At 56.9% G+C, this 20,441-nt stretch overlaps 3 protein-coding genes across 5 annotated transcripts in view; 1 reads left to right on the top strand and 2 right to left on the bottom strand.

The window, feature by feature from the left end:
• Window positions 1–2,030, bottom strand: part of PDPK1 (3-phosphoinositide dependent protein kinase 1) — a 63,894-nt gene extending 61,864 nt beyond the window's left edge. For all 3 annotated transcript variants that reach the window (XM_042240038.1, XM_027961765.2, XM_042240039.1), the window contains exon 1: window positions 1,915–2,030. Coding sequence is in view for 2 of the 3 variants with exons in the window: in XM_027961765.2 (XP_027817566.1) it covers window positions 1,915–1,938 (24 nt within the window). In the remaining variant the exon portion in view is untranslated. The remainder of the gene's footprint in view (window positions 1–1,914) is intronic.
• LOC132658611 (basic proline-rich protein-like) lies at window positions 2,029–10,953 on the top strand. The gene is made up of 2 exons (XM_060406319.1): window positions 2,029–2,533; window positions 10,574–10,953. The coding sequence occupies exons 1-2, from the start codon at window positions 2,029–2,031 to the stop codon at window positions 10,951–10,953; spliced, it is 885 nt and encodes a 294-aa protein (XP_060262302.1).
• Window positions 10,954–13,052: 2,099 nt separating this feature from the next.
• On the bottom strand, window positions 13,053–19,756 carry AMDHD2 (amidohydrolase domain containing 2). Its single transcript, XM_027961436.3, has 11 exons — window positions 19,647–19,756; window positions 19,408–19,544; window positions 19,188–19,327; window positions 15,763–15,817; window positions 15,374–15,586; window positions 15,213–15,301; window positions 14,994–15,138; window positions 14,807–14,914; window positions 14,575–14,643; window positions 13,654–13,755; window positions 13,053–13,295 (listed from the first exon to the last, which is right to left on the bottom strand). Exons 1-11 carry the CDS (start codon window positions 19,727–19,729, stop codon window positions 13,207–13,209), a joined length of 1,230 nt encoding a protein of 409 aa, XP_027817237.1. The 5' UTR covers window positions 19,730–19,756; the 3' UTR covers window positions 13,053–13,206.
• Between the last annotated feature and the right edge of the window lie 685 nt (window positions 19,757–20,441).

Genomic DNA, 20,441 nt, shown 5'->3' with positions numbered 1-20,441 from the left:
AACCTCAGAACACTGTTGATGGAAGCCCAGCAGCACGAGGAGGGCTATCTGGCAAAGGGCCCGCTTTAAAGTAAGAGCTCGACATCCAGTTCCGACAGCTTCCAGGCCACCTTAGTAGGAAACCGGGCTGGGCCGTTTCCAGACATCCCCACTCATCTGCTGCCCCGCTGGCTGCACACATGTAAAGAAATAGGAAAATAATCGGGTCGGGGACTTCTCATAAAGTGCCACCATAAAAATCCAGGTGCAAACTCACTTGAACAGCACAAATCCATCTGTCCTCAGACAAAAAACCCACTACTGGGGGCATCTCCGCCACTACTGATAGGAAACCCGGCATGTTCTCCCAGACACGTGGGGAAAATCTAGATGGTGAACACACGAAAGCCTCGTTCCTCTCACTTCCTGATGGGAACGTCCATTCTCTCTTTCGGAACTCATTTCTTCTCACTGGATTTCAGCGTTTTTGTACGAAAAAGCTGCCTTCTGCACAGAAACCTCCAGATGCCAAGTGTCTGTCACGTGGAACTACCAAGACCATGAGATGATATGCTCTTTTCCTCTTCCCCTGGAGGCCATCGGAGCGCACACCTTGCATTGCCACAGCATCTCTGTGTGAAAGTTCGTCTCACAAACTTCCACAATCTGTCAGCCCAGCCGCCACTGAGGGCCGCCAAGCAGCCTCGTTGGTGTTTTTTGCACGGTAGTCCAGGCCCCCCAGGGCACCGCCACACGTGTTGCAAGAGTCAGAAACATCCCCTCGCCTTTCACCGTTTGTCTCACCTGCCCAGGTCTTCCTCCTCTCACACTTCAGACTATCACCCATCTCTACAAAGCAGAATTCTCCAGTCCACGGACCAGCGGCAGAAGGTTCAAAAACCTCCCGAAGTAATTACAAAATTCGGAGAAGCCCTGAGTTTTTAAAGGGTCCATGACCCATCAAAAAGATTAACAGCCACTACCGCAGAAAATAAGAAAAATAAGGGGTCGAGTCAATTTCTTGGGTCTTCCTCTGTTGGAGGGATTCGCCTTTTGAACCCGATTTTGTAAGAGTCTAGACCTTCATCCAGCACCCACTTCACAATTGCACCCAAGGTATAAATCCTTAAACCGTCTTCCCAAGACTCCCGAACTTAAGCGAGGACAGACGTAAACACACTAGGGGTACTTTTAGCAACAGACAGATAACACAGAAACACTAGCGATACATTCACCAACACATTCAACCCAACAAGCGCTTCTTCGTTTCCTTCCCCCTAAAATCTCTCCGCCCGGTCACGCTCACCAGCCCGCGGCGGTGGGTTCAAGCCTGGCCTCCCCGAGGCATCCCATCACTCCGGTGCCGGAGCGGAGCCCCCAGGCACGCAAAGCACCCACACGCCGCCCCGCCGGGCCGGGAAAGGAGCGCACCCGAGTGCATCGGACTCCATCCCAACCAGGAATTCGGAGGGGCCCGAGCATCAGGTGCTCCGGGCAAGAACTCGCACATCCCGCTTCCGCGGCGAGCGGAGGCATAGGGACCGGTCCCAGGTGAAGGCCCAGGGCGGCTTCTCCGCAGACGGTCCGAAGGGTAACCCAGGAGGCTCGGCTACAGGCCGCGCCGCGCCGAAAACAAACTTTCCAAGCACTTCCACCGCTGCGGGCCGGTGACACCTCCCCGGCCTCCCCCGCCCTGCGCGCGCCTGTCAGTGTCCCCGCCGGGCCAGCGCCCGCCTCAGCCGGGCCCGGGATTCGCGGGGCGGCCGAGCGACGCCCCGACGGCGCCCGCGGTCGCTGGCCCGAGCGCTGGCCGCAGGTGAAGAGGCGCCGCCCGGCCCCCGGGAGCGCGGGGCCGCCCCGCCTTGCCGGGCCCCGGCGACCGCCGCGCTCAGCGGGTGACGGGCCGGCGCGCCCAGGCGGCAGCCGCTCACTCACCAGCTGGCTGGTGGTCCTGGCCATGGGCCCCGCGTCGGCACGGGCGCCTCCCCCGCAGCGCTGCGCGGCTCGGCGCCTCCTCAGCGTCCTCCTCCCCGCGGCGGAGCCCCAGCAATGGCCGCCCTCATCCTGCGCCCGCCCCGCGGCCCACCGCCCCCGGCGCCGCCCCGCCCCCGCGCGACGCCGGGCGGGACTTCCGCCGGGCCGCCGCCGCCGCCTGCGCCCATTGGCCGCCCTCGCCGTCGCTCTGCCACGGTCCGGGCCAGCCCGGCCGGCGCCCCCGAGCCGCATTTCCGGGATGGGGCCTGGCAGGCGGGAGCGGCCCGGCCCCGCCCCGGTGCGGGGGGGCGACCCCACGAAAGCCAATCCGCGGGCTGCGGGGCGGGGCTGCGCGCGGGACCCGGCGAGCTGTCATCCTCGCTCCCGGACCGGGAAACTGAGGCTCGCTTGGGCGGGGACCCGGCGGCCAAGGTCACGCCCCAGGCGCGGCGGCTGGGCTCCAGCCGCACGGCGCGGACTCGGAAGCCGGGCTCTGAGCAAACACCGAACGAAGCAACTTCACTAGTTGCAAAACTGAGAAGTGTTCACGGAAGCAAAACGAGGCTCTCAAGCCACAGCTGTAAGGCAGAAAACCGTCCCATCTCATCCCTGCTGAGAGTCCCAGGAACTACCTCAGGACTTCCTTCTCTGCTTTTTAACTTTTTTGTGGTTGTTATTGTTGATGATGACGGTGGTATTATTGTTCTAATTGTGATAAAATTTAAGACCTTAACCAGTTTAGAGTTCAGTGGCATTAAGTACATTTACGTTGTTGTTCCAAGATGATGTTATTTCAAAAAAACTTAGAATCACCTTGTTACCTGAAGATTTGCATATTTTAAATATCTTTAAACTAAATATATATTTATATAAAAAATATTTTTTTCTGTTTCCAGAAGAAATACATCTTCACTTAATTAAAAAAAAAAAAAACTCTTTAGACAATAAAGAGAAGTAACAGTAAGATAAGTGAATCCCTAATCTCACTGGCCAGAATTAATCATTGAGCAGCAGTGCTTACTCTTAGTAAGGAATGTTCATGTCTAATCTGCAACCAGCTACTGTTGTCTCACTTCTCAGATGAGAAAGCTGAGGCATAGCATAACTCTAGCTTTCCCTGAGTTTTGTTATCACCAGACCCAGGATCTTGATACTCACATCCCAGAGGCTGTGCTTTGACTAGGCTATATGACTTCTATTTGTCCAGGCATCCAATACTCTATTTACAAACCTTAAAAAACCAATACGGAGGGACTTCCCTGGTGGTCTAGTGGTTAAAAGCTTTCTCTACCACGAGCCTGGGGTTTGATTCCAGGTCAGAGAACTAAGATCCCAGAAGCTGCATGGCATGGCCAAAAATAAATTTAAATAATAAATAACCAGTAAAAAGGCAAATGTAACCTCCATCCCTCAGAAGGCTCCTGCTGTTCTGACACTCACTTTTTTCACTTAACAATGTACCCTCCTGTATCCTGTCCAGCTCTCGGGATATCTATCTTCCTCAGCTGTAAGAGCTAAAGAGGATTCCACTAGAGTCTATGCCTCCGTGCTCAGCCGGTCAGTCATGACTGACTCTTTGTGACCCCTGGACTGTAACCTGCCAGGCTCCTCTGTCCATGGGATTCTCAAGGCAAGAATACTGCAGTGGGTTGTCATTTCCTCCTCCAGGGGATCTTCCCAACTCAGCAGAGTTGTAAAAAAAAAAGAGCAATTTACACATGTCTCCAGGGTCTCCTGCATGGCAGGCAGGTTCTTTACCACTGATCTACCTGGCAAGCCCCAAATCTATGATATTGATCAAGCTCCCACCCGATACTGAAGTGGTTCCCAGACTTTTATGTCATGAGCAAGGCCCCGTAGGTCAGTCTGGACACACCCTTACTTCTTTCCTTAAGATAAACTCTTAGCAGATGGAAATGGGGGTCAAAACACCGGTATCCTTCCCAGGACTTTTGCTGTATATTGCTCTTTGTTACCCCACTTCAGGTACTGTAACCCTCAGGGGACACAAAGGCAAGGCCAAGGTAGACACTGCTCTTACTCCCATGCCAAGCCACATCCAACAATATTCTACATCAATCACACCTACTGTATATTCAGAGCAGTGTATCAGATTTTGCCCCATAACCAACAGGTACTATGATCATTCTTTACACAAGGAAGCCAAGGCTTCAGTAACTTGGTTACTCTTGGTCATAGAGTTATTAGGTTACAGAGCACGGGACTCAGAATGAGCCCGACCTACACCGACACCCTACTCTCAGTCACTGGACTCAGCTGCCTCAACAACCCTTATTTTATGCATACTTCAATCTTCACAAACTAATACCTTGTCCTCAAGGAATTCTAACCATTTTATCTTACTTCTAAGAACAACCTGGAGAGACTCAATATTTATTACCATCTCACACATGAAGCATCTGGTCCCATCACTTCATGGCAAATAGATGGGGAAACAATGGAAACAGTGTCAGACTTTATTTTGATGGGCTCTAAAATCACTGCAGGTGGTGACTGCAGCCATAAAATTAAAAGGCGCTTGCTCCTTGGAGGAAAAGCTATGACCATCCTAGACAGCATATTAAAAAGCAGAGACATTACTTTGCCAACAAAGGTCCATCTAGTCAAAGCCATGGTTTTTCCAGTAGTCATGTATGGATGTGAGAGTTGGACCATAAAGAAAGCTGAGTGCTGAAAAACTGATGCTTTTGAACTGTGGTGTTGGAGAAGACTCTTGAGAGTTCCTTGGACTGCAAGGAGATCCAACCCGTCAATCCTAAAGGAGAGCAGTCCTGAATATTCATTGGAAGGACTGATGCTGAAGCTGAAACTCCAGTACTTTGGCCATCTGATGTGAAGAACTGACTCACTGGAAAAGACCTTGATTCTGGGAAAGATTGAAGGCAGGAGGAGAAGGGGATGAAAGAGGATGATATGGTTGGATGGCATCACTGACTCAAGGGACATGAGTTTGAGCAAGCTCCAGGAGTTGGTGATGGACAAGGAAGCCTGCAGTCCACGGGGTCGCAAAGAGTCGGACACGACTGAGCGACTGAACTGAACTACATGTGAAGAAATTTGCAGATTCTACACTAAATGTGCATGTCAACATACACATAACTATAGACGTCTGAAAATATCTATCTCACAAGCACCCTTTCTCAGAAAATTATGGAAGGATGAGCTCTGCCAAATGAGGAAGTAAGCACATAGGAGGACCACAAAGGGGAGTCCCAGAGACTGTCCATTCAACAAGCATGCACTGCACCTCCTCTCCATGCAAAGCAGTGTGCTAGACATTGGTGAACAAAAAGCAAAAATCTGCCCTCGTGGTACTCTGATACCACCGGTGGAGGGCAGTCAGTGTGTGTGGAGGGGGACAGGGAGGGCAGCAAGCATCATAAATAAGCAAATCTTATGGGATGTTGGAAGATAAGTGCTGTGGGGGAGAAAAAATCAAGTAAGAGGGCCTCAGGAGTACCCAGGGAGATGGTGCAATTTGAAATGGATAATGAGGAGAAGTGGCAAGAGTCCTCAGACACAAGGAGAACAGGCTTCAGAAGGCTCCCCCAAAATACTGAAAATGATAGCTTCTATGAGAGATTTCACCATGTAAAAAATTTAAGGAAAGAAATGAATTAAGGGACTTCCCTAGTGGTCCAGTGTTTAAGAACTCGCCTGCCAACGCAGGGGACTTGGGTATGAACTCTGGTCCGGGAAGATCCCACATGCTGCAGAGCCACTGACCCCGTGATCTGCGACGAGAGAAGCCACTGCAATGAGAAGTCCATGCACTGCAAGGAAAAGTAGCCCCTGCTCACCGCAACTAGAGAAAGCCCATGCACAGTATCAAAGACCCAGCACAGCCAACAATAAACAAATGATAATAATTTTTAAAGATTAAAAGAAAAGGAAAATGATCCTTCCATACAAGGTGGCTTCTTAAAAAACAAAAGTGAATGAAGAAATTGACAGACGGACGAGGAAAACTTCAGAAAAACAGCCATACCAGAAAGGAAGCACCATCCGAAGTTCAGGAGGCTGCTCGCTCATCTCAGCCCTGAGCGATAGCTACTCAGATGCACAACACAGATGTATTGATTCAACCGGTAATTACTCTACTGCGCCCTGGCAGGACCTGGAGAGGAAAAAGGGTATGAGACAGCTGAATCCTTCCCTCTTTTAACCGAAAGGCAGCAGCTAATGACCGCAACCGATACAGCAAGTCGTAAAGTACAAAGATATTATTTAGAAAGATGGACATAAATAACAGAATACTTCCCGGAAGAACCAGCAGTAAATGGAACATGGCTAGAGAGAGATGTGTGTGTGGTGGGGGGGGGGGGGCTGCTTTCTCATTTCCAGCCTTTCTAGGACTAATTGACCTCTTAAACATTGATGCAAATAATGATTAATAAAATGAAGAAAAATATAAAAATTTTTTTTTAAGATTAATAAAATGGTGTAACTTCTTCGTGGAAATTCTAAGCAGCTCTCACCCATGAATGTAAAGCTGTGTGAGGATGTCTGTGACCACATGGCTATATTCTGAAGCAAAAAGCAGAAAAGCCAAATTAAAAAAAAAAAACACACAAAAATATTTATTGAGAGAGCAGTAAGTTAGGTACACTCATCCTGAATTTTCTGCAGCTGCTGAAAGGCACAAGGCAAAGCTCTAACATGGAAGCTAAGTATAAGGGCAAAGAAGCAAGCTGCAGAATGTGAACTGGAGTCTGAGATTTATTTACTTTTTTAAATTAGAGTCTATGACACCAAACTGTGACCATGGTGATCTTGAGTTATTGAAAGAGAAACAGGGAGGGGAACAAAGCTTGAGGGAAAAGTCTGTGGTCAATGCTAGAGCCCACTGGAGAACAGGTGGGGAGGATTGAGCCCAGCCAGACTCAGGGGCAGGGGTGAGGGGAGAGGGGAGGCTGTGGCCCTGAAGGTCACTGAGCGGGGGCAGGGTCAGGGCAGGGAGGGGCAGGTGAGAGAAGAATGCAGGACAATTCTCAGTCTTCACAAGGCAGAAAGGCAACCAGCGTGCAGAGCCCAGGTCAGGCCAGACTGCTCTTCTCACCTGGGGAGAGGCTGGCCACCCACTCCACGGATGCCTCTGGCTGCCCATCCCAGGACAGTGGGCAGGAGGGCAGATGGACTCACCTGGCCTGGCACAGTTCATAGGCACCCCAGCTGGAGAGAAACGGCCCCCTGCTCCCTTCCCTGGGCAGAGCCTCTGTCCCTGGCCGGCCGAGGGTGACCTCAGGCCAGGAGTGCAGTGGCTTGGCCTGACATTGTGAGGTCAAGTCCCGCCTGGGGAGGGGCAGGAGGGTGACAGTAACCAACCTGCGAGGGGGCTGGGAAGCACATGGCCCTGGGTGTGGAGTACTCTCAGCAAACCAGGCCCTGTGCTTTCACTGTGCCGTTTTCTATGTTTCAGTCACTTCTATGACTGTTGGGGCGCAAAGGAGGAAACTGGGGTTCAGAGGCTACAGAACCTAACATCGCAGAGCTAGTGCGTTAATCATCTATCACTGTGAACAAATCATCCCAAAATGTAGAGGCATGAAATAGCACACACTGATGCTCGGGTCAGGAATACGGGAGCAGCTTGGCTAGTCGGTTCGGGCTCAGGGCCTCTCATGGGGTTGTGGGCAAGATGTCAGCAGCGGCTGAGTTATTGAAAGGCTCAACTGAAGCTGCAGGATCCACTTCCAGAAGGGCTCATTCACCCAGCTGCTGGAGGAAGCCTGGGTTCCTCATCATGGGGTCACTCCGCAGGGCTGTCTGTCTCCGTGCCATGGCAGCGGGCTTTCCCCAGAGAGAATGATTCCCCAGGGAACACCCAAGATGGAAGCTGCAGTGACTTTAATAACCTAATGTCCGAAGCAATACAATATTACTTCTGACAGTCTGCAGGTCACACGGGACCTCCTGGTACCACGTGAGAGGCACTGCAGGAGGGTGTGCGTTCCAGGAGGTGGGATCACTGGGCGCCACCTTCCAGGCTGGTCACCACAGCTGGTCAAGGGCAGAGCCAGGACTCCAGTTCTGCTGGGATGCAGGGAAAGACAAAAGAAGAAGGGTGCCAGGCCTGCACCCCTGGAGGTTTGTGGGTCTGGAAAAAAAGGGCTGTACCTGGGAATGGGCAGGCTGGGAGACCAGTCGGGGCGCATCCAGTTAGGGAGAGAGAAGAGGACTCTCCAGGCTTCCCAGGTGGTGCAGTGGTAAAGAATCTGCCTGCCAATGCAGGAGACGCAAGAGACACAAGAGATCCCTGGGTTGGGAAGATCCCCTGGAGGAGGAAACGGTAACCCACTCCAGTATTCTTGCCTGGAGAGTCCCTTGGACAGAGGAGCCTGGGTGGGGCTACAGTCCATGGGGTCGCAGAGTCGGACATAACGGAGTACACACACACACACACACACACACACACACACAGAACTATCAGGAGGTTACAGCTTGGAGATCACAGCATGGAGTCCCTTGGACAGAGGAGCCTGGGTGAGGCTACAGTCCATGGGGTCGCAGAGTCGGACATAACGGAGTACATACACACACACACACACACACACACACACACAGAACTATCAGGAGGTTACAGCTTGGAGATCACAGCGTGGTCTCTGCCTCTGCTTTCCAAGTCCCTGGTCACCACTCCTGAGGCTCCCAAGATGCGTTTGCTCATGGCTGCCAGTGGATGGATGAAAAATGTGACTCAGCCAATGATTTCCAAGCCATCTGGCTAAACATCCTCCTATATGAATCATGCTTTGTGAGGAAAACATTAGACTGGAATTCTGGAAATAGAAAGTTGCCTGAGATCTCAGGTAAGTAAGCTTCCTTCTCTAAAACTGGGTTTCCTCTTGGGACTTCCCTGGCAGTCCAGACTTCATGCTGCCACGGCAGGGGGCATGGTTTGGGTTTCACCCCTAGTCAGGGAACTAAGATCCCACAGCCTGGGCAATGCATATGTGTTGGGAGAGGGAGGGCAGAACTGGACTTTCTCGGCTTTAAAATGGGCCAACTCCTCAAATCAGTCAAAATTCCAAAGACTGCAAACATCCGGTTTGATCAGCATGTAGGGCAACAGCACCTTCATACACTGATGGCAGCCGTGCGGAGCCTGGGCCAAGTGCCTTCTCCCCAGAAGATACAGTGGGAGAATAACAGAGCCTCCTAATATGTCTACACCTGAATCTCCCAACCTGTGAATATGCTGTCTTACGTGAAAAGGAGGAATTAAGGTGGCTTGCCAGGGAGCTGACCTTAAAATCCGGAGATCATTCAGGTAAGCCCAATACAATCACGAGTTATTAAGGCAGCAGCCCCCAACATTTTTAGCTCTACTGACAGGTTTCGTGGAAAACAATTTTTCTATGGACCAGGTAGGAGGGGATAGTTTGGGGATGATTCTCATTAGGAGCTTGTGACCTAGATCCCTCACGTGTGCAGTTCACAGTAGGGTTTGTGCTCTTATGGAAATCTAATGCCGCTACCCATCTGACAATAGGCAGAGTTCAGGCAGTAAAGCAAGTGATGGAGAGCAGTTGTAAATACAGATGACTCCTCGATCGCTCGCCCACTGCTCACCTCCTGCTGTGTGGCCCGGTTCCCAACAGGCCACGGACCAGTACTGTGGCCTGGGGGTTGGGATGTGAGGCTGGCCCGCCACTGCTGGTGTTGCCAGTGGGAGGGAGTCATGAACCAAGGAGGGCTGGTGGTGTGCACCAGCTGGTGATGGTAAGACAGTCTTCCTGAGAGATGTCACAACCTTGACTTCAGGCCACTGAGGCCTATTTTTGAATTTGACCTCCAGAATTGTAAAGTAACCAGTTTGTCTTTTTTGAGCCACTTTGGTTTTGGTAATTTGGTCCAGTAGCACTAAGAAATTATTTTTTTTCAGCACTAAGAAATTTATACAGAAGCCCCATCTGAGGCCACAGAATGGAGAAGGAACCCACGGGGCCCAAAAGAGTGCCCAGGCAGGGTCCCTTGCAGCCTTCTAGACACACTTGAACACCAGAGTTCGCACAATTCCCTGTCCGTCACTCCACGGTCCATCTTCCCCAGGGCAGCTGGGGTTGGGTGGGGAGGAACCCAATAGGTCCACGGTGGGTAAGTCAAAGAATATCCATCTTGGAGAACACTGGACATCTTGTTAAAACAGTGAGACAGGTCCACATATACCCACCTGGGAAGCTCTCCCCTTCATGTCGTTCAATTCAAACAATTAGTGAATGGCAGAGTCGTATTACAACTGCAATTCCGGCTTGTAAAACAGAGCAGTAAATGTGGAAAGGGGTCCAGGACCACGTTAGGAAGCACCACACCTAGCTGTTACAGGTTGGGAGGAGCAGGGCGCCGAGAAGAGGACTGGGGTGCCGGCGCTACAGGTTCGGGAGAGGCGGGCAGGGGGCGGGGCCGGGCTTCCAGCTCCCCGCCCACCCCTTGAAGACGTCAGAGGGCTCCCCGCGCCCCTATTGCTCGGCCGAGGCGCAGCCCTCCGCAGGGCGGCCCTGAATGGCCTGAGCCGGAGCCCCGCCCCCGGGAGGGAGCCCCGCCCAGGGCGCGCGAGTCCTCGGGCGCCGCGCCTCCTCCGCGATCTGCGCTCCCTCAGGCCCGGCGCCCGAGCCGCGGCGGAGCGAGTTGGACCAGGTTCGTTGTGGACGACCGGACTTTCGGGCACAGCCCGGTTCGGCGTTGTCGACCCGCCTGTCCCCAACCCGGCTTCTCCGGCCGCAATCACTGCACACGCCTGCAGCCGGCTCCAAGCCCACAGCCCACCATGATGCCGAGTGCGCTCGGGGCCTGGAGACCCGTCATCCCGAAGACGGGCCCGAGGCTTCGGGAGGGAGCCCCCAGAAACAGCCAGGGGAAGCCTCACAGCGCCCGAGCTCGGCGGCCAGATGGCCCCTGCCCCCGCCCGGGGGAGTCGCGACGCGGCGGCTGAGAGGGACAGGAACGTCCCTGCAGAGCCTCTTACCCACGTCCACCTAACACCCACACAAACCACGAAGAAGCTGGGAGCACGCCAGGTCACCGCCCTGATCCCACCCCAGCTTCTCCAAATGGTGAAAGTCGCCAGCGCTCACTAGTGACTCAGCGCACACTTGGCATCACCTCCCCCAGCATCCCCACGCCCACATGAAGGAAAGCCTGTCCCCCTACTTTACCTGAGTCTGGCCCCACTGCCACCCCACAGGGTCTCCTTACTACCCACGCGGGGCGTTCTTGTATCTAAAACCCAATAGCTTCAAACTCGGACAAGTGAGCCACGAGGGTGAGGGGGTGAGAAGGGGTAGGAGCGAGGGCGTCCTTGGCGCAGGTCGGCTTTGTGGAGACTTGGAGATGCTGATAAGGGCTGTACAGTGTGAATATATTCAATGCCACGGAACTCTGCACTTCAATATGGTTACAATGGCGAGCGATCTGTGTATTTCACACACACACACACACACACACCTCCAATGGCTGCCCCACCTCAAAACCCACACTCCCAGTCCAGCTGCAGGGCTCAGTTCCCCACATCACAGTTCCTCTCCAGCCCCCAAGTCACCCCCTCCAACCCCACACTAAGCCTGAGCCCTGGGCCTGTGCAGGGTAGCTGCCTTTGCTTCCAGCCTACCCTCCCAGGTGTCACCCCACTGACCACCACGTCCATGAGCCCCTCCGTGATTCTGCAGAGGCAGCATTATCCCCTGGGTGGGCAGTCAGGCCACATTCTGGCTGATGCTCACCAGCCCTGGGACCCCGTGCTCCCACTTCCCCAACTGACAAACAGCAACACCCCCTTTGGATTTTGGACAGACAGAAGGAAATGAGGGGTTAATACACTGGAACACCTGGAGGAGGCCTTGGGCTGAGCAGGTGGAGGGGCTTTTGTTCCTCTGGCAGGTGGCCCCCAGCCCCAGATCACCCCTCAGCCCTGAGTCACATGGCTGCTCTTCCCAGAAATTGCTGGGACCTGCAACCATCTTTGTCCCCTTGGGCCCAGACACCTCCTTTACTGTCTAGAGGCAGGAGCAGTGGCTGGGGCCATGGACAACTCTGTCCAGACCTGCTGCCCCCAGGGCTGCTCCCCTGTGAAGGGGGAAGGGGCACGCACCCCAGGATCCAAATGAGGGGACGTCAAGAGGACCTGAGGCTTGGGGCTGCACCAACCCCTGCTGGGTCACGGTCCTCAGAGCCAGCAAGCCACCCCAAACCCCCTGCCCCACACCTCAAAAGTTGTTCTATCTAAGGAGCCCAAGAGCCCAAGCTCCCAGCACAGGGGGCTCTCGCCAGGGCCGGGGACACAGAAGGCACAGGATGACACTGATAGACAGACACAGAGGTCGGATGGGGGACACACACCGAGGACCTCAAGCAGCCCACAAGCACAGGCAGGGTCGCCCACATTTCTGCCAACCCCGGGGGCACATGGATCATTGCACCTGCTCAGGAGTCGGGTCAGGAGGTGGGGCTGGAGCCCTGATTATCCCAAGGGCTCCAGGCAGCGTGGGACTGCTGGTTGGGCAGGTTGACCAGGGTCAGCCCAGGGTCCCCAAGCCCAGTGCAGACTTCTCTGGAAGGTCAGAGAGGAGGGCCCGGTGTTGTGTCTCAGTCCAGTGCTGTGGCCCTGGGCCTCCACTCTGCCCACCCAACTCAGGAGTGCAGACAATGACCCATAGCACACCCTTGCCTCCCAAACCCTCTGCGGTGTCCACCTGAAGCCCCTCCCTTCTCCAGCTCCTTCCACCATTTCTTTGTCTCCAGGAGCACTGGATCCTGTTCTTTCCTGCTGAACATTCCAAGATGTAGCTCCCTTTCCCTCAGCGCCACAGGCAAACTTACCCCTCACGCTTGCTCCCTAAGCCCCTTCCTCCGGCCCTTCACACCTTTGCAACTGGCCCACCTGCCTGTGGGGCTGAGGCCTCCGACACATCCGTCTAACAGAAAGGGGCCCCGCTGCCTCCACTGAGCCCCAGAATCCCACAGGAAGGGTAGAGAGGCCACTACCAACCCTAAGGGACAAACACCCACCTACCCCCACCAAAGGCATGTGGTGAGGGCGGAACAAAGTCCCACTGTGAAGCAAAACTCAGAGACCAGGCGCGTCCCTACGGGGCACACGTTTATCCAAGCCGCTGCCTCCGGGCCGAGGCCTCCACCTGGGCCGAGGCTCCCTTCGCTCTGTGGAGACCAGCTCCCCAGTGCCCAACTAACAGTGTCCAGCTGTGGCTGGGCATCCTCTCCAGCGGTGGTCCTGGGTCACGGCCTGGCCTCCTCCGCCTGCCACACCAGCTCGCCTGAGATGTAGGTGGCCCGGACATGAAGAGAGTCGTCGAGCACCACGAAGTCTGGGTCAGAGGGGGCCGGTGAGAAGGGGGCAGAGGCAGGGCCGCTGCTGCCCCCACCACGAGGCTGGGGTGGGGGAACCAAGGCCCAGAACACGATTTCCACAGGACACCCTGGCCCATCACAGACCAACTGAGGCCCCGGGAGCAAGGCTCCTGGCAGCAGAGGGCAGCCAACAGCGCTCCACACACCCTTGCCATTCCCATCTCAGAAGCCAGAAAGCCTGGCCTGCCTGAGGGGGAAGAGGGGCCAGACCAAGGCCCTGGCCAGGCGAAGCCCCTGGGGATGGGGAAGTGCCTGCCTGCGGCCCACCTGCCCCCACCCCAGCTCTGTCCCAGGCTGCCCCTGTTGGACCCTGACCTGCGTCAGCCCCGAAGTCCAGGGTCCCCTTGCACTTCTCCAGCCCCAGCAGCTGTGCTGGATGCAGGGACGCAGCCTCCAGAGCGGACTCCACACTGCAGCCTGCTTGGGGACACAGGTGGTGGTGACCATCCCCAACTCCTGGCTGGCTCTGCCATTTGACGGGGTGGGGGTGGGGGGGGTGAGGGGCAGAACACCAAGCACCGGGTGGCCTCACGGATGCCCAAGGTCCTGCTTCCAGGAGGAGTGCTCTCCCTGGAAGCCAAAGGGAGGGGCTGACGGCAGCCGGGTCCAAAGTGTTTTGTGAGTGAGTTCCCTGCAGGGCTGGGGTGGGGCATGGTGGCAAGAGGGTCCCCAGCAGGGTCCTTCCCAGCCCCGGAACTTCAAGGCCTCCCCTCCCCAACCTGGGGATGCTGCTGGTACCCCAATTCTCTCCAGCCCCTGCTTCACTCGCCAAGCCAGGCCACCACTGTCATCTGCCTTCTAACCCATCTCCCTGCTCCTCCAACCAGCACCTTGGACCACAGCGTTCCCCCCAGCCCCCTGCCTAACACCTCAGCCCCAGGGCACTGCCTAGGGCTTCGCAGGGTCCACCACGGCCTCTGCCAGACACTCCCCCCTCCCCCCATAACATGCCAACCCTGAAGCACAGCCCCCAGCCCACAGCTCTGCAGCTGCAGTCTCACAGCCCCCACCCTTGGGTGCTGTGGCTCCAGGGCCAGTCACTCTGGGTTCTGGCCCCCAGCTGGTTTGAGCCGCCCTCTCCTGCTGATGGAACCTCCTGCAGGCGGGACCCTGGTCACATTCCTGGGGACCCCACCAGACACAGACCTTAGTGGTCCCTGCCTCCAGCCTCTTCCAGAGACGGCCTCTGCCCCACCGCGGGGCACACACGTGGCACACACCCCCAGCCTCACTGACCTGTGGCCTGCAGGAAGTGCCGCACACAGGTGTCCATCGGGGCGATGCTGCCACTCAGTGTGTTGGTGCCTTGAGAGCAGAGAGGGCAGGTTCTGGGGGCGAGCGGGGGGAAGGACACCAGGCATCCTGGGCCACCCCGAGGGTCAGCAGGGAACACCCAGGTGCTCACATCCCACCGGAGTGCCGAGGGGCTGACCTCACGCTGGCAGGGCTGGGGACAGGGGTCACTCACCTGCCACATAGGCTGTCAACCCATCCACCTCCACCTCCTGCTGCCCCAGCGTGTGTCGGCCATTGCCCAAGCCCAGTGCAGGGACAGCATCAGTGACCAGCACCAGCCCTGCAGGGAGAGGGGGCCTCAGGACCTGCCCCACCTGGTTTCCCCGCCCATTCTGGCCCTGCCCTGCTCTGCCACTCACCCTTGGGATGGGCCCGGTGGGCGATGCGCAGGGCGGCTGGGTTGGTGTGTATGCCATCAGCAATCATCCCGTAGAAAATACGGCGGCCTGCAGGCAGCCGATCGCTAGTCAGGAGCCCCACGATGCCCGGGTCTCGGTGGTGGAACTGGGTGGGGCAGGAGGGGGCGATGAGCGACTGCAGGGCCCCGCCCCTTCCTCCCGAGCAGGCCCAGGACTCACAGGCAGCATGGCGTTGAAGAGGTGGGTGATGAAGGTGGCCCCACTCTGCACGGCTTCCTCCGCGGTACCCAGGTCAGCCACCGAGTGCCCTGTGGGGACCCAGATTCAGCTCTGGGAGCCGCGGCAGACGCCCTGAGGCAAGGACACCCCCCTACCCTTACCTAAGGACACACAGATGCCGAGGGCCGTCAGCTCCCGGATCACCTCGTGGCTGTGGCCCAGCTCGGGGGCTAGCGTCACGATGCGGACATTGTCCAGGCCCCCGTAGGTGGCCAGCATGTCTTGGAAAGCATCGGCTTCAAAGGAACGCAGGTGGGCCTCAGGGTGCGCGCCCCGCTTCTCCCGGCTGATGAACGGGCCCTCCAGGTGCACCCCTGGGGGGAGGGGACGGGCTGGTTCTAGCAGGCCCCCTGCCCTGCGGCCCCCACCCTGGCCCCTCTTGCTTGCCTGCCCTCCCTCCCCGGTTGGGCATCTGGAAAGGCGAGGTGCTGCCAACAGGTTCCCAAGGAGCCTCCCAGGGTAGGGGTGGGGAGAGGGGTGAGCCACTCACCGAGGACCCCTGCCCCATGGGGACCACCACTCTTCACGGGGATCTGAGGAAGGACCTGGGGGGAACCAGCTGTTAAAGCCCTGCCCCCACGGCCCAGCACCCAGAGGTCACAGCCCAGCCAAGGTCAGAGGCCGGAGTTCAGAGCGCAGCCCTGCCCTCAGGTGTCAGAAGATGGTCAAAGGCCTCGACCAGGAAGCACAGCAATCCAGAAATGACCTGGGGATGTGGGACTGGCCTGCCCGAGATGACCCAGAGGTGTGGAGACAGCACCCAGGAAGGGGGCAGCGGGGTCCTCAAGGCGGCCCCATCAGACAGCACCCAGGACACGGCGGGCCGCACACCAAGGGCCTGGACCCAGCCAGGGTGACCAGCCTGACGTCGCCAAGCTGCAGGCTGGGGAAGCGGGGCTGAGGCAGGAGGCGTGCGCGCCATCCAGGCAGAGCAAGGGGCCGAGGCAGGGCTAAGTGGCCAGACAGCTTAGGCACCAAGGGTGCAGCCACGCTGTGCCCGGGTCTGGACACCAGGGGCCAGGTCACCTGGGTGTGCCAGGCGCCCAGGTGACACATCTCAGAGCTGGACAAAGCAGGCAGGAGCCCCAGCCCACACCCCCTTCAGCATGGAGAAGGATGGGGAACAGGGCGCCTGGGGGACCCGGGCACCCTCTGCCGGAGCCAGAGAGGCACAGGGATGGTTAAGAGGCTTATGCTCAGTGGGACAAAGACAACAGGAAACAGGCAGGCTGAGCCGGACGCCTGAAGAGCAGCTGCCAGGTGGGCGGGGGCAGCCAGGGCAGCGAGAGCAGGGCGCTGAAGCTCCCACAGGATGGATGGAACCTTCACGGAACCCCAAAATCCTGAACCCAGAGGGAGACAATGGGCTGAAACCGTGGGGCTGAGTCAGCAGATCGAAAATCTAAGCAACAAAGAAGGTGAACTCCGAGGAAAACAGAGCTGATAGATGAGAAAATGATGAGTCTTGTTAGCTGAATCAGAACCATGGGAGACTCTGGGGAGGGCAGGGAGCTAGAAGGGCATGAGACAGGGCCCGGGGCTAACGCGTATCTTTCCTAGCTCGTTTACGCTGCCCTAAACCAAAAAACAGGAGTATCGGTACATCTTTTAGAGATATGGAGACAAGTTCCACAGGTTAGCCCAGTGGAAAGTGACCATCTCTTGGAGGGAACTGGTGGGAGCAAAGGGCTGAAGTTTTTCATAACAAGCCAAGTGATACACGTAAATTCACTAAAGAGTTAAAGAGTGAAAACTAGAAAAAGAGATAACAACTGAGTTTTCCCAGCACAGAGTTTTAAAAGAGAGACCAAGTAGACAGAACACAGTCTTCAGGCGAAGGGAATGAGACACGTGCAAAGCGGGAAGGCCTGGCTGTCGCACAGAGGAGCCTGATGCTGACTCAGCAGCAGGGCTAAGGCGGAGGACAAGGTACGCTTGACCCGAAGGGCAAGGCGGGAGGAGGAGAGCCCAGAAAAAGAGCAGCTGGTCTCAGTGGCCCTGAAGGACTTCTGACCAACTAGAAATCCAGTTCTGTGCACTGTGAACAGGATCCTTCCCCAGAGGAAGGCGGGCAGAATGGCAGGAGTAGTGGGTGGGGGCGTGCCCCTGAACAGTCCTGTAGCTTCTATGGCGATCACCTTGTATTAACATTTTCATATTCAAAGCCCTCCTCAGTTTCCTCCACAAATCAGTTTACTCTCTACCTCCCAAGGCATTTATGAAGGGTGACCGGTGCTGGGAAGAAAATGTTAAGATGGAAGCCCTACTGGCCAGAAACTCCTTCCCTAAGGCAGGAGCCCCACACTCTCTATCAGGATCTTCTGCAGAAGTTGGGGGGCAGCTCGGCTGCAGGCGCCCACTGCTAGGGCGCCCACTGCTAGGGCGCCCACTGCTAGGGCGCCCACTGCTGGGGCGGAGAGAGCAAAGCAAAGGCCTTCCAGGCAGAACGCCTGGGGGCAGAGGGAGCTGCCTGGGCTGGCTGCGGGGGAGTGGGAGAGGGGTGGGTGATGTGCAGAGCCAGGCACCCGGGGAAAACACCCGGGCAGGACCCAGGGCTGGGACAGCAGTGGGGAGACTGGATAACAGTCACTACGCCCCCTGACGGAGACCAGAGAGGTGAGGACAAAGAATAAGGGAGCAAGAGCGTGGATTTGTTCCTGGGTCCTGAGCAGGAAGATCACGGCCTGATGACTAAGACAGAAAACAGAACTGAGGGCCAGTCTGCAGTGGGAAAATCAGCTTGGTTTTTGACACCAGACTCTGTGATAAGAGAGTGGGGGGAAATTTCCAGAAAGATGAGCGCAGCTAACATGTACCAGGGGCTTAATATGAACCAAGGGTAGTGCTGAGCACACAACACTAATAGATGGACTCCACTGTTCTTCAAACCTTAAACCTTGCTTAAATTTTGACGAAACTGAGACTAGGAAACAAGAAACGAATGTCCTGTGTAGCTCAGCTGACAGATGAAGTCAGCAGGCCGGGACTGAACCCAAGGAGTGTGGCCAATCTCCCCCAGACCTGGCTGGGAGTCTGCGCACACACCCAGATGGGGATCCCGTAGCAGACAGGCAACCTGGGATCCTGGGCTGGACCCTGTTCTGGAAGAAAACTACAGAACTGGGGCATAAAAGATAGAGGAAAGGATAACCTGATTAACTTTGAGAACTCAAGAACTCCGTGCTATTCGTGTAACCACAAGCTTTTAAAAGAGTTAAGTAGTACCAAATAATCAAGTATGATGTATGCCTGCTACAGCTCAGAGAAACAGAACAATACACAGAACAAGACAAGAGGGAATGCAACAATGTGATAAAGAGCAAACCCAGAAAACCTGGGTACAAAGTGAAACTTCTCAAAGGACCGATGGACCTTGGACAACTAAATCCCAAGACTTAAGGAAGTGACGATTAGTGGGTGTAGATGGGAGCAGCAGAGGAAGCCTGGGGTGGACAATGGAGCTCCTTTATGAAAGCTGTTCCCAGGAGCTGCCTGCCACGGACCGGTTTGGGGGATGAGCAGCTAAGGATGTGGCAATCTGAAAGTCCCTGGGGCGGGGGAGACGGACACACAGGACACTGGGTCGAGGAGGCGGTTTCTGGCGCCTAGAGGCGGCCAGCGTGCAGGCTGGGGAGGGTGAAGGCGCTGAGGTTCGGAACGCGGAAGCCCGTGGGCACAGCTGCAATGGCAGACCAGGCAGAGGGCCACCTGGATGAGAAAGCCAGAGAGAGGGGGAGGGGGAGGGGGGGGGGGGGGGGGGGGGCCCCAAGCCCCGGGGGAAGAAGGCCAGCAGATGAGGCCAGGCTCGAGTGCTAACGGGGTGCTGGTTGACCCGAAGAGATGAGATTGGAAAATCAAGAGGCCGAGTGCTCACGGGGCCTCCTTTCTTCGACGCTGGGAGCCTGACCTCCTCACCTTGTGATAAACCTCCAGTGGCGATGTCACCAACGTGGGGCAGAAGGAGGTGACTCCATGCGACAGGATCCTCCGGGCCACTAGGGCAACCCCCGAGCCCACGTCCTCCGAGGCCTGTGAGAAGTCAACGCCGAATCCACCTGCGGCCACAGAGAAGAAGGGGTCGCCCAGGGCTCGGAGCTCCCCTTCGGGGTCTCCGCCCCGCGGGCCCGGGCCGCACCGTTGATCTGTACGTCGATGAAGCCGGGCGCCAAGATGCAGCCGCCGCAGTCCCGCTGCTCGTCAGCCACGCGCCGCTCCTCAAAGAACAGCTTCTCCGGGTCCAGGATGCGGCCCCCGCGCACCCAGAGGTCCTCCCTGCACACAGAGCGGGCAGGGGCTCGCGTCGCCGGCCCCGGGGCCTGCCCGCGCCCCCCGGCCCGCACCCGCCCGCGCCCCCCGGCCCGCACCCGCGCCCACCTGAGCAGCGCGCCACCTCTCAGGATGCGGCAGTTGGTGAACTGGATCACCGGGGCCCGCGCCGCGACCTGCCCGCCGCGCATCCTGAGCCCAGCGGAGCGGGAGGCGCCGGGTTCCGGCCTGGCCCACGTGACCCTCAGCTGACGGAGGCGCAGCCACGTGACCAGCTCCCCCACGTGACCGGCGCGGCCCGCAGTGACGTGGCGGCGGCTTCAGCACCGCCCTCGGCCCCTCCCTCCCAGCGCCCCGTCTCCGCGCCGAGGCCCAGACAGCGACCCACACACAGGCATCCGGTCATATCTGAGAACTTTATTGGACACGCAGCGGCACCAGGGCCTACGGACCCGGCACACTGGCCCGCGGCCCGGGGCAACCAGGGCTGCAGGAGGTGGTTCCATCCAACGGGTCTCAGGGTAAACGGTAACCGCACAACGCAACAACAGTCTACCTAAGGTTACTATAGAGTTGGGAGACGGAGAGCTGCTCCACAGACGTATGAACAGGTCAAATCTTTATAAATAAACATCCAGTGAAGAGAAAATGACAACTCTAATTCATCCTTATACACAGAGCACTCTGGGGCAGATGGGCGGGGACGGCCGGAGGCCGGCGTCCTCACTGGTCAGGGCCGGGGTGGGGACTGGTGGGCCCAGATGTCCACAGCACGGGGCGGGGCGGGCAGGGGCGAGGCTGGGGCAACAGACGGTGTGCACTAGGACACTGCGCATTTACAAGACCGACTACTGGCGGGCAGCTGCCCCGTGCGTGTGTCAGGCTGTTCGCTGTGGAATGAGG

The sequence above is a fragment of the Ovis aries genome, chromosome 24 (assembly GCF_016772045.2).
Source record: "Ovis aries strain OAR_USU_Benz2616 breed Rambouillet chromosome 24, ARS-UI_Ramb_v3.0, whole genome shotgun sequence".
NCBI lineage: Eukaryota > Metazoa > Chordata > Mammalia > Artiodactyla > Bovidae > Ovis > Ovis aries.
This window is presented reverse-complemented; position numbering and strand designations above follow the sequence as displayed.

Excerpts from the sequence above, each read along its gene's own strand:
- AMDHD2 (XM_027961436.3), bottom strand. The coding sequence starts at position 19,729 with ATGCGCGGCGGGCAGGTCGCGGCGCGGGCCCCGGTGATCCAGTTCACC. Across the intron at positions 19,545-19,646 it reads AGAGGTGGCGCGCTGCTCAG|GGAGGACCTCTGGGTGCGCG; the intron begins GTGGGCGCGGGT and ends CTCTGTGTGCAG. Across the intron at positions 13,756-14,574 it reads GCACTTCCTGCAGGCCACAG|GCTGCAGTGTGGAGTCCGCT; the intron begins GTCAGTGAGGCT and ends GTCCCCAAGCAG.
- LOC132658611 (XM_060406319.1), top strand. The coding sequence starts at position 2,029 with ATGGCCGCCCTCATCCTGCGCCCGCCCCGCGGCCCACCGCCCCCGGCG. Across the intron at positions 2,534-10,573 it reads GAGGCTCTCAAGCCACAGCT|GCCCGGCGCCCGAGCCGCGG; the intron begins GTAAGGCAGAAA and ends GCGCTCCCTCAG.